The sequence below is a fragment of the Copidosoma floridanum genome, unplaced genomic scaffold (assembly GCF_036245765.1).
Source record: "Copidosoma floridanum isolate Cflo_tuat_1 unplaced genomic scaffold, Cflo_Japanese_pri ptg000008l, whole genome shotgun sequence".
NCBI lineage: Eukaryota > Metazoa > Arthropoda > Insecta > Hymenoptera > Encyrtidae > Copidosoma > Copidosoma floridanum.
In genome coordinates, this window is record NW_028321885.1 from 12,488,029 (window position 1) to 12,501,626 (window position 13,598).

Sequence of the window (13,598 nt, forward strand, 5' to 3'; positions counted from 1 at the left end):
TTCTTCCGATTCTTCTCTGTCTTTTCTTTGCCAATTCAGGACTTGATTTGTCACCATTGGTGTCCTTTGTGGTTTTGAGTCGTTAAATCCGAACCTTTCCAGAACTTTGTCGATGTATGTGTTGGTGTAAGTGAAATTGTATTATGTTTTCTATTCCTTTCCACCTTGATTCCTAGAAGAGTGCCAACTTCGCCAAGGTCTGACATCTCAAACTCAGATTGCAGACCAGTCTTAATTTCATTTATTTTGCTTGCACAATTGCTTACTATCATAATATTATCTACATATGGAATCAAGATTAAAAGGTTAACTTTTTCTCTCTATGCGTAAAGGCAAGGTTCACTGGTGTGCGTTCGTAATACTAGTTTCAGTGCAGCCACACGAAAACACTTGTTCTATTTCTTCAAGCTGATATTGAGTCTGTAAAGGGCTTTTTCTAAATTACATACTTTATTGTTCTTAAGTTCATCTTTATCTATCAGACCTTCAGGAAACTCCATATAAATTTCTTCCTTGATTGAAAAATTCATGAATGCTGTCTTGACATCCAGTTGACAAGTTTCTAGATTAAATTTATTAAAAGCTGATGTTACCGATCTCACAAGAGCCAACCTAGATACAGGAGCATAAGTCTCTTGCAAGTCGTACTTATTCCTATCTTTAAATCCACGAATTACCAACCTCGCTTTAAACTTTGTGGTTTCCATCTTCGTCTATCTTCTACTTCAGAACTCGTCTGGAATCTATGATGTTCGGCTTGTTTCCTTCAACATTCATAGTTGGTCTATCTACAATTTTCCATACTTGATTTTATCGATTCTAATTCTTCGTCAATTGCTCTGAAGTTTTCTTGAACAAGCTCTTTATTCTTCCTTGGTTGTCCTCATTTTCTCTTGATTCCATATTCTCCGTCCGTTTCTAATAATACTTCAAGACTATCTTTACAAAAATTGATGAACCGTTTATCTTGTTTAATGTCTATCTTATGATTATTTCAGTTTGCTATTTTGTCACTTCTCCAGATATTTCTAAATACAAGTCTTTCATGAAATCTTACACCCGAAATCTCATAAATTTTTTCATCCTCTGGTCTTAGAAAAATGTAGCTGGTAGTAGTATAGCCAACCAGTACTACTTGTATACCTTGTGGGCTGTATTTGGTTCCAGTGTTCCCTTGTATCTTAATAAAGGCCACACAACCAAACTTATTTGATTTATTTTTATCTTTAGATTGGGGGTAAAATTTCTTAAGGGAGCTGTTATCTTATTGGACAGGTGTGGTGTGCAATGATATGCAGCACCCAAGGTTAGATCCAACATGTTTTCCCTAAACCCGGAGTCATATATGTAGGTTCACACTTTGTCCTGCAATGTGCGATTTGTTCGTTCTGAAACATCATTGTGTTGAAATTTTTTGGACAAGCCAGTTGAGACTCAGCTCCCAATCTCTGGAGAATTTCCACTGTTCGACCTCCTGCAAACTCTGTGCCTTGGTCAGTTCTTTAATAGCATATCTTTGCATCAAAGCCCAGTAGATTTCGTGCGCTGGTCGCAAATTTGTCCATACAACTTCTTGATTAACTTTTCACTTTCACAGAGTATGCCATCATCAACATTAAGTAGTCATCTGTGTATACTATCATAAATTTGTATCTGTTAAGATGAGTTGTCGGACTAATTGGTCCCATTGTGTCGGCGCAAACTATTTCAAGTAGTTTCGATGCCCTCTTTTTTCTAGTGTTAAAGGGCAATCTTTAAATTTTAGCAATGTGACATACCTTGTATAATGCAATGAAGTTATCGAACACAGGCTTATTAAAATCTTTATTGTCCAAAAACTTATTTTGCAATGCCTCAAGATATTTCTCCGATGACTGCCCGAATCTTGCGTGTCAGAGCATAGCATCGTTATTTATTTATATATTTTTACCTTTATATAAAGGGACTTTGAGCCTCTGAAATCTCACCAATCATTAGTTCTTCACTATTATTAATTTTTTTTTATTTAATGGTTTTCTCAAACTTATTTTGCTAAGCAGTATCTAAACAATCGTTTTCAGATCTATTGTTTGGGATTATGAGTCAGCTCTTACTATAATTGGTACTGACTTGCTGAACCTTCTCAGCCATTGCCACAGGGGCACTTTCTATCATTAAGCAATCTATAATTTCTCTACATTTCTTGTTGTTGCTTGTACTCTGACCATCTTGCACTAGTTCCACTACCCAATAAAGACTCTATAGGCATCGGAAATTAACGTCTCATTAGAGCGTGGGTCAAATATATCTATCTTAGGGTTGTCTTAATAGACACACATGCCTCTATTAACAAGCTAACGGAGTGACAGCAAGTTTTCAGCAAGCATATTGGCGTATATCACTCTATCTAGGATCTATTTATCATTTTTTTTTTTATAACTACCCAAAACCCACCTTTCTCCCTCCGCTCTCAAGTTCACAGAGAAACTTTTATTAGCGCATTGAATTAATTTTCATTCATGAATTTTAATTTTCTCCGTGGGTGTAGAGGAAAAAGTTTCGGGTTCAACAATAAACATACTACTCCATGCATTAGATCTAAACAATTCTATATAACTTTCACCTTCTTTATCCTTGACGTAAATATTTATAGGATAAGCCATTCTCGCTTTCAAACTGTCTATTAGAATCTGCAATTTTCACATCTGGTACTATATTGACAATCTTATGGTAAAAGTCATCTCTTTTCTCATCTTAAAAAAAAAAAAAAAAAAAAACTCTAAGTTTTACTAACAAGTTCGAAATCCATCAAAATCCATTCAAAATCCATGTTAGTCTATCGAAGAATTAGCAAAATTTAGTATCACTTTGCTTTGCGGGATTAAATCTAACAGTGTGAATTTTGTTGTGTATCTGTTACGTCTTCATTTGTATGTCACTTTTTTCAGATGATTAATTTTTGCACTATTATCGTGGGATACGTAATGAAGTGCAATCTGTTTTAATAAACTATGGATAATTTACCTAGTATTAAATTTAAAGTCTGCTCTTTATCTTCAATTAACTTTTGAATCTCCTAAATAGCTTTCTTGAAGGCTTTTTTAGTCAGTTTCATCTTAAGATCGTTATTTTTGCCTGCCATTTTTTTATGCAAATTATCTATCTGTTTTTTTACACTATCTTTTCTATCTTTCAGATCCCTTAATATGCTATCTGTAGTTCATGCATTTATCACACTTTTTATTTAAATTGCTTTCAATTTTTGAGGTTTGTTAATCAAAATCAAATCTCACTTTCTCTTTGTAAAAATATTTAATGGGGTATGTTGTTAAAATAAGCTTGTATCAATTTAATTTATCTTTCTATTTTTCAAAGCTCTGATTTGCTTTCTTGTTAAAATAATTTTGTATCAATCAAGTCTATCTTTCTACTTTCAAATCTTTGCTATTTTTAGTTAAGGTATCATCAAAACTTCCTTTCCATTTTAATATCATTAATTTGCTATCTTGATAAGGTCTGAATTAAATTTATTTTTCTATCTCTCAAATCTTAATTTTTGTCTTCAGATGAGGTATCAATCAAATTTATTTCTCTATTTTTGCAATCTTTATTCTTGTCTTTAGATAAAGTGTCAATCAAATTTATTTTTCTATTGCTTAAATCTTTATTCTTGTCTTTAGATTAGGTATTAATCAAATTTATTTTTCTATCTCCCAAATTTTTTATTTGCTCTCTTGTTAAAGGTTTCCTTTGTTTATGTCTATCTTGAATTTTTGTTTGCATGTGACTAATAAGTGACGTGACTATTCAAATCTTTTATCTTTAATCTATCTAAAAAACCTTTAACTGGAATGAGCAAGCAGCTGCGTTTGGGAATAGTGTAAACTATACCTCCACGTTTTTCCATTGAATTATACTGATCTTCCGCATAGTTATCATCACTCGTATCTCCTATAATAACTCAGATCAAGTTATACATATTATTTCTCAGTAACCAGTCGAACACATACTAAGTCACCGGGAAACATGAGCAAGCACGCACACACAAACGCAATGCATGCACACTATCCATGGGATGAGATACAGCAGATGACTTAAGCATGCAAACGCAACATGTCTAAAGTCATACACAATAGCAGCACAATTCTAACGTGATCGAGCACATTCGTATGCATAACCAGTGCAGAATAATAATGTTTTTTAAATATGACACTTTATCGTTAGACGAAAACAGTGCTAAGTTTTCACTACTTGTCACCATCACTTCTTTAAATTTTTCTATGTTCCCCTCCATTCTTTTATATACTTCCGATAGCGTATTCAGTGAGTTCAAATCAAAAACATATTCTGCCTGTTATAGCGATGTGCTGACGCGCATTATACTAAAATTAGAAATCAAAAATTTCTGAATTTTAGTTTAAGTCGTCATTTACCTCTAGTCTGAGCGTGAAAATCCATGGAGAGGATCGAGGCCGCACTGTACGTGGACTTGAAATAATAAATAAGTCTATCTAAGATGGCTGCTCTGTGCACGTCATCAGCCTGCTTAAAGGAATACATACGCCGGGTATGACTGAACCCAAGTCATGGCTGAAACGAAAGTCTCTTTCCCCGCTTTCAGGCGTTCCCCTCAGCGGTCTCTATAGCTGTAGCAGCTAAATAAAAATCCTCGTACCCCAATGCAAGCCTGCCTCACGCGAAAAAGCACGTGCCGACTCTTGATCTTTGAGAATTACCAAGTACTAGCTTTGTAAAACGCTTCACAAATCCTATCTACTATCATATTTATCATATGTGTAACATCTATTATCACCACTCTTATACAATTTTGGTTGTGAAACAACGTAAAACAAAACACATTATGTCAACATAATGACCGATAAAGACACTGTAAGTATCATTATCAGTTACTTACTTTCTTTCTTCTGTGAATTTCTCACAATCTTTCTTATCCTGCCAGCTGTCACCTCCCCGATCTGCTCGGTCTCACTGGTGGCTGATGTCAACCTCAACGCCGCCTCGTCGATGGCCTGTAAAAAACCTGAAAGAAAAAGGGGCAAGAAAACGTGGAGGGCAAAAATAATGCGAGTAAACTCGAGATGAGCTCGATCACAGAGAAAAAAAATGGCGACTAGAGAGGTCTTAAATGCACAACTACACTACACTATTTTAAGGCTCATAACTTGTTAGCAGTATGGATGTATGGGTATGTGATCGGGCAATAAAATGTAAAACACTATCGCTTTTATTGCAAAATACGAACACGTTTATTCTCACTACCTTGAGTATAGGCTATCTTTAGTCTTTACAATCAAATATACAATTATGAGCTGAACTGAAATAAAGCAAGATCAAATCAAAGAAGGAAATACAAAAGCAGGAAGTGCGTATCGACAGACTGACCGTGCGAGAATGAGAAAACTACAGGTATTAGACACTGGAGTGCAGCGTCACGGCGTCTCGTCTTCTTGCTATTGCGCATGCGCGAAAATTCAGTTACGAGCGCCAAATATACATCTTACACTAACATATTCTTTAGTAATTTATACTCTATGATCAATGAAGACACTGTATAATATATTTTGACATCGTTTTTATCTCTTTCGTTGTACGCAGAGTACTATTTTTAACTCTTATATGAGATTCATTTTACTTTATGCTTTGCAAAATTTTCCATATTTTAACTTTATCTTTTAGAATTCTTACATCGTAATGACTTAACAGAAAAGGTCTATGGAAGCCCTATTATGTCTTTTGTAAGTCACTAGTGCACTGTAACTGACACTTACCGCCTGCTACGTGGGCAGAATTTTTTACTTACTGAGCACCAAAAATTGATGTAAAATCATATTGGGATCAGCTTTATAGCACTAGCGCCACTTCCCTAGGTCATAGCGAGCCGCATAGGCAGCTATAAGATGGTAGCTCAAATGTTAAAAATAGAATATTTCCTGTTAGTTTCACGGTTAAGTCAAAAAGTTATCACTGTGTCAAGAGATGAAAATTAAATAAGGGTTTTTATGAAGATAATAAATATTTACTTATAACGGAATTTTCTGTTTTACCTTAAAGTTATTTTCATACTTGTACTTATATACTTAACAGTGAAAATAGTTATCGCTCAAACCAAAAACTTATATTAATTATACTTATGTAATAAATTTTTTTGTTTGTATTCTATTAAAGCGTTACATAAAAACTATAATTGTATCATTGCCATACATATGCAAAATTACTTTTAATGTTTATGTAATATCACGTGACCACTATGGGATAGGTGACTCAAAAGAGCGAAGCAAGGATGCAAGCCAGAGAATGTCGGCACCTCGTAGCAGTCTCAGTTGATGGTTTATAGTGAGAAGTTGGGCTCATACCTTAGCTCTCACTGTCCTTCTCCGGCTATAGACTAAGAGAGTCTCAGTTCTATTCCGATTTTTTTCTGACAATCTCACAGTAAAATTTACTAAAATATATATGTATTGTAACTCATGCTCTATGTTACGGTAGTTATAGGTATCATAAAACAATTTTTAAGCTCACTACTTACATCTTATTATTTTTAATTACGTCAGACCATGTTGATTTGAAAACGATTAAGTAGGGGTTACACAAATATAATCAAGAAAAGTAAATTCATTCCGGGTATCAGTCATTTAACATGTTAGTTTTCTTTCCTCCTCTGACTTCGAGTAATTACAAAGTCATGCATTCCATTTTATCAAATATCGGATATATATTGTATTCTTTGATAGGACGATAGCAACAAATTCGGCAGTTATATTTTGAAGATACATTTATCTGTATTTTCTGAAAAAATAATCGTAATATCATTTCCAACCGCGAAAACTACTGAACCGATTTCGCTGAAATTTTGCTTACTGATTCTTCATGATTTTGAGATGGTTTTCGCCGTGAGGTATAGAGGCAATCACGTTTGCTCGAAACTTTAGTTAAGAAATAGTTTACTTAAAAATCTCACCGGCCATTCTCAGGATCCTAGGACGTGAAACTACCTTGCCAACAAATATATTACAACATAATAAAATTGAAAAAAATAGCCTGTAGGGCTCACAAATGTCTTAACTATGCCAAAAAAAGTCAATGGGAAGGAAAACTTTAAATGCATTGAACTAATACAGTTTTAGGCGTCAAGAAAATGACGCTGAACATTTATCGAGATTTAAGGAGCATCGAAATCGAGAAAAGAGAAAAAGAATTAAGTGAGAGATTAGCTTTTTACTATAACCCTTATAGTAATCTCTTGAATCTTCCAGATTTTTAATTAGGTAGAATATGTTGTTTTTTTTTTGTGTCGATAAAAAATGTAGAGATTAAGCTCTAGGACTTTGTTAATGTGGTAATAAAGTTGTGAGATGAGAGAAAAAAATTTTATTGATTATATACTTTTTATGAGTATTAAATCCTTACAGCTTTAAAAAATAGCCCTTTTTGTAGATTACATGGGAGAAACTGCAAATTAACGGCCCTGTAGGCTCAATGATTATTTTATGGCATATTTATCTAAATAAACTGTACGGATTCCGAACAAATATGTTTTTAAAAGGAAAATTTTTACTCTAAAGAGTGTCAGAAATAGATGTAGACTTTTGAACTGCTAACGTTTCACATTACATGTCAACACACTATGGTGCTCCATTTAGTGAGTCTCGGGCGAAGCCGAGATGGAGGGCCGCTAGTCATACATAAATTGACTTAGTCATTGTTTGTTTCAATTCTCTGCAGCTCTGTGTCTTTGTGGTTTATACGGCTGATTGATTTTGTACGTAACTACAGAATAGTGCCCTATGGTAATATATACATGCATGTATATGATGTATATTTTTTATTTTTTATAAATACATTATTATTATTATCATATGTATGAGAAAATAAAAAGACACGTAACATTATGTAATGCAATTTTTCAAAAGCGTGCCGCTTACAAAAATTATTTTTTATGAATTTCATCATATTCTACCGGCAAAATTCTAACAAATTGCTACGTTGTTTTACATAACAATATTGTTCATGGAGTATTTTTGATTTATATATTATATTATGAATGTCATTTTCCATTAGAGCACATTTTTATGGTTTAACAAAATGACGTGTTGCCGATAATCTTCACTGTTTTATTATTTTATCATTATATGAAATATTATAATTACTCTTACGTCATACACACATAAACGTAATAACAAAAAAAAAGAGCAACGCGTCTTTCTATTTGTGCTATCGGTGGTGTGGAAAAAATAGATAATAACACACCAAAGTACATTAATATTATGACGAACCATTGATGACGATTGGATTAAATAAATCTTGCGCAGAAATAAAGAAAACTTTGATTACGTATAAGAAGGGGCTAAAGGGGTAGGCTAGTAAAGCGTGAAAAAATAATGAGGGGAGAAGGCAGGCGCAAAAAAAAACTAAAGGAATGAAGAGGGAGCTGAGGGGGCCAAGAAAACGTAAAGAGAGTATGAAAGGGGGGGAGCCGGCGCGAAAACAAATTAAGGGGGTGCTGAGGGGGGGTAATCAAGAACTTTATTCGGTTAATTTTACATCAAAATAAGAACAATTTTACCTTATTTTTAAGAGGGCTGCAGGGATCAAGAAAAGCGTGGAAAAATAATGAGAGAGAGGAGGAGCAGTTGTAAAAACTATCTAAGGGGTGGCGAGGGGGCTAAGGAAGTATTTTAAAATTTTATTGCGATTATCTTACATTTAAATAAGAACTATTTTGCCTTGTTTTCAGGAGGGCTGATAGGGGGTAGAGAAGGAGTTGAATGATGTTATTGAGGGGCTAAATCAAAAGTTTATTGGGTTAATTTCTTCATTTAATAAAACAATTTTTCCTTGTTTTGGAGAGGGGTTGAGAAGGGGTAAAATATTCAGTGAGGGGAGGGTGTGGACATCACCGCCTGAATGAATGTAGAATATAGAAAGATACATATCTAACTATATTATATAGCGGTTTAGGTAGGGCTTACAACAATTATCTCTAAAACCTCCCCACAATGTAAGGAAAAATTAGATTGTTTTTTACGTTATTTTAGTGTGAAATCCCATGTCATAAACTTAATGTTTATTATCGTTTATAATATCCTCCTCTATCTGTTCCATAGTAAGTTCTGATTTTAAGTTACTGGTACATTTCAGATTCATCTTATTGTTACTGCTAAAAAAGCTGGCAGCACAGACGTCACTCGCTCCGCTTTCAGTGCTTAGCAGCCTGTCTCGTCCATGGCTGGGCAAGGATATGAAGCCCTCCTGTGAGTGTTTTTTATCAGAGGTTGTCTCCTCGCTTTCGATCTGGATGCCTAGATTATTTTACGAGATGTTCTCCTCGACATTTTGGTCCACGGAAACTATTTTATTTCGTTTTAACCACCCGTGGGCACAAGCTCTGACTGCTGCAGTGTCTCGGAACCACACACCCGCGGAAAGCTTCCCTCTATTCGCCACCTGGAGGACGTGCCCCAAGGCTGACTACACCAGCTGGGGGGTGTTAACTTTTTTATTACTATTATAATAATAATAATAATTATTATTATTATTATTGTTATTATTACTACTACTTTGTTTAGAAATTATTTTAAAAACTGTCGCATTTGACAAGATGTATAAAAATTTGTCTTACGACTCAGATTTTTAGTGCATGCGGTAAGAATTTTGTGAAATTGTAACACTTACGTGAACGTAAAAACGTTGTAATACAAATAAAAACGATGAATTAATTAAGTTTTTAATTCTTAAAATTTATAAAATATATTTGGTCATGAAATGAAAGTCCGTGGATCAAAGACTGAGCACAAAATAGTACAGTGCCTTAATAATGGACAGGAAAGCAGGGGTGAGGGGGTTTATTACGTAGGGAGAGGCAGGCTCAAATTTTACTGAATTAAAAATCACAGAATGCTAAAGAGTTTACGCGTGATTTTGGGGTAAACTGAGATAAAACTGTGATGGTTGGAGTGACGGATCTCTGGGTGGTAAGTGGCGAAAATTCTTATTACAACTGTGCTATATGGAATGATACATGTGGGTTATTTTTCTAAACAAGGAATTCCCACTACATTCCGAAATTAATTTTATGCCAAAAGTTTCGATCTTTCTTCGTAATTTAAAGTACAGAATGGTACCTGTTGATATCTGATTCTGTAAATCTACTTTTGCAGCTGCAATATAGACATCCCTATAAAGTCAAGAGAGTGTTTATCGTAGCCCTATCTGGTAATCTCTTATCTTATTTTTCACTACCTAACTGACTCGTGACCTTCTATACCAAGTCCCTTCATTAGTTCATTATACCTCTGATTTTACCCTTACCTTGTACACCAAACCTTACACTTTTTAATTACGGCTATGCAGTGCTGGAACAATTTTCAAGTCCCTTCAAATGTAATTACTTATAAAGATAAATTGTTTGACCCAATCACATGTACTTGTCAAACTATATTTTTATACAACAACATTTCTAAAGAATAGTTCAGTTTATCATTATATAATTTGTTATTTTAAGTTATAAAAAAGCATATTAGTAATTACATAATAATATATAATATCTATTTTCTCTAATCTAATAAAATTTTTTAGCGAGTAGTTGCAAACGAGCTTAGTGCAGTAATTCCAGCAGCAATTTCTGCAACTGATAATCTGGAAGCTTCCATGAATCCTTTTTTACCTGGTGGAGACAACCTTTCTATAACTTTATCATCGCCTCAGTTTTCTCAAGCATTATCGATGTTTTGGGCAGCTTTTCAGTCTGGTCTCGTAGCCCCAGTCATTAAACAGTTTGGCCTGGGAACAGCAAGTGTAGAGGCTGCGAACAAAGGTAACATTGAAGAATTTGTTTGTTCACTAGAAGAAGAAGTGAAAAATCAGCCATCTGTATTGAATATTGAGAGAAATAATACTAACCTACATAAAGTTGTCACGGACAAAGATGTAAAACCAAATGAATCATCTAGAGATACTAATGAAGATAAAAAAACTGATGATGATGAAGGAATGAATCTTGATTGAATTTAAATGTATACTTTTTGCAAATAATAATATTTCTGGATTTCTCAATATTTAAACTAACTTATTTTCATAAGTAAAAATATTTTTTTACACTATAATACTACAGTCATTAAATTTTTGATTCACATTTTTTAATGATAAGTTTAATATTCTTGCTATCTATTGGATCCTATTATATGTTCTTTGAAAATTCATACGTCAAGTGACTTTGTGTCAATTAATTGTCTAAAAATATATATTGAATTTTTAAGTTTAATCATTGCGGATAGGTCACCTCTTAAAAACCAAAAATTGCAATGCCTAACAAATTTTCTCTTTAGCATACATCCCAAATATCACATTTTTTTGACTATTTTTAAAAGTGTTGATAATGTAATAAATTTTTAAGTACCTCACACTCTAGTACTATTTATTTCACATTGTCAATTTTTTATTACGTACGTGTTTTAGACATAAAATTTTCTGGTAAGTGTATGGAATTAAATACATGCTTACGTAAAATAATAGGGCTGTTGAAAAAGTAGTGGTAAACACATAATGAAAATGTTGTCTTTTTTGTTTGGAGTTATAAATATCAACGCTATTTGCACACGCAAAAAGCTTTTTTTTCACATTATGAATATTTGTACTATTTCAAAAATGATGCTTTCCCCTACTTTCGTCTAGCAAGGGCCCTTCATAAGGAGCTTGGCTTCAAAAAGTTTACTGTACAACCTGTAGAAGCTAAAATAACTTTTTTTTCAAACATTCCTGACGCTCTAAATTGCACCCATCCGATAAAAAGTCCCGAATTAATATCGTTAAAATTGTTTAAAAACTTCATTTTGCAACTAAGCGTTTTTTTGTAATATTTTTTGTGGTTCCCATGTGTCTCAAATCGATATGCCGTAGATTAGCGATTGAAAGTAGGAATCTTTAGGAATAGAATAAGCCAAAGCATATGTTGTTGCGACGTGTAAAAAAAAGTATTGCAATTATCAAAAAAGTGTCTTTTTAAAGAATAATTACATTGTTGCGAAACGTATAAATATTTGGAATGCAAAACAAACCACTTAATCTTTGCTGCAAAACTAATATTCAGTGGAACTGATGAGGTTCTAGAGTTATTATGTCTTCAATTAATAATTCATTTGAAAACCTCGTTATTTTACAGTTATTTCGATTTTTATAAACAACAAATCGATTAACATCGAACGGTGCTCCTTTGGTAGATATTTTATTTTAAGTACCTGAAGTTTGATCCATTAGAGAATTGCTGGCTATTAAATCTGGGGTCAAAATCATAGAATTAAAAGATGAAGAAAAAATCCTTCTTTATTTTTAATTCATTGCATATTTAAACAATAATGAACCAGTTTTCAGCTGTCAAAAAGTTGGTACAATGCATAAATGTACGCATAAGAAGGTAAAAAAAATCGGGTGATGAAACTGAGTTTCGCATTGTTGTTATTCAAAAACCTCCCAATGAATAGTCTATTCGGATAAAGCATTTTCTTAATTGAGCAAAACCTTAAATAATGTCAAAAGGATAACCTAACTTCGGGGCTTGTTGTTGTGTTGAAACTATTGATTTTACGTAGTATAGATGGTAATTAAATGTCATACTTTACTATACAAAATTAGATATTACTTTTATAACCATACGATTAATCAAATTCAATCCTTACATAGTCGGTGGACAAGGTTTGAACGTTTCGTAAAAACGATAAACAATAAAATAAAACTTTTTTCACTATAGCTAAGTAATCATATTTAAGAATCCTAATCTTTCAATAAATTGAGCAAAATGCATACGTTTGTGTATACGCCTGATAAAGCGTATGCGAAACAGTACATAATACGCAAAGACTGCCTACTTTTTCTGGAAAATATTATACGTGATACGTGAAGACCGCCCACTTTTCGGGCTTTTCGTACAGCATATTTTATTGTGACTTGCACTAGTGAAAATAAAGGTGTGATGATTAAAAAACATTGTGAACAGTTTTCTTAAATCCAAGGCTACTTTTTTTTAACTTTGCATAGAATTAAATAATTAAAATGTAGTTAATGTATTATTTTTAATTTACTTCTTTGTTAATTACAAAAATTTTCTTGTTGATTAATATTTTTTATTTCAAGATTTGATTATCGTAACTTCCAATGACTGCACTAGGCTCATTTAAATAATGTCTAATCAAACTGCTCTACCAGTAAATGCATCAGAACTTGAAGTCAACTTAAGTATCATCATTATCTTGCCCGAGACGGCACCACATACTAATATAGTATACAAGTAACTCAGACAACTGCTTTTTGCTCGTTCTCCTCGATTTACACAGCTGATTGTTGTTTTGGTTAATATACTTATCTATTACCAAAAAATATTTTGTTATGAAAGCCATAAATATACGATTTTTGCGCGAATACTACACTTGGGGAGGAAAGTCTTTAAACTCTAGTAACTGCACTAAATGTTTCATTTTCTACAATATATTTTTTTCCTTTAAGTTTCCCTACAGCACAGGAGTCAACCATGAATGTGTAACTGATGTATTATTTTTAATTTATTTCGTTAGTATCTACAAAAACTTTTTGGTGGATTAATTATTATT

At 33.2% G+C, this 13,598-nt stretch overlaps 1 protein-coding gene across 2 annotated transcripts in view; it reads left to right on the forward strand.

The window, feature by feature from the left end:
- Nucleotides 1-11,399, forward strand: part of Rpn13 (regulatory particle non-ATPase 13) — a 224,564-nt gene extending 213,165 nt beyond the window's left edge. For both annotated transcript variants that reach the window (XM_089589199.1, XM_089589198.1), the window contains one exon: nucleotides 10,576-11,399. In XM_089589199.1, coding sequence (XP_089445325.1) covers nucleotides 10,576-11,004 — 429 coding nt within the window. In that variant the 3' untranslated portion in view covers nucleotides 11,005-11,399. The remainder of the gene's footprint in view (nucleotides 1-10,575) is intronic.
- Nucleotides 11,400-13,598: the final 2,199 nt, after the last annotated feature.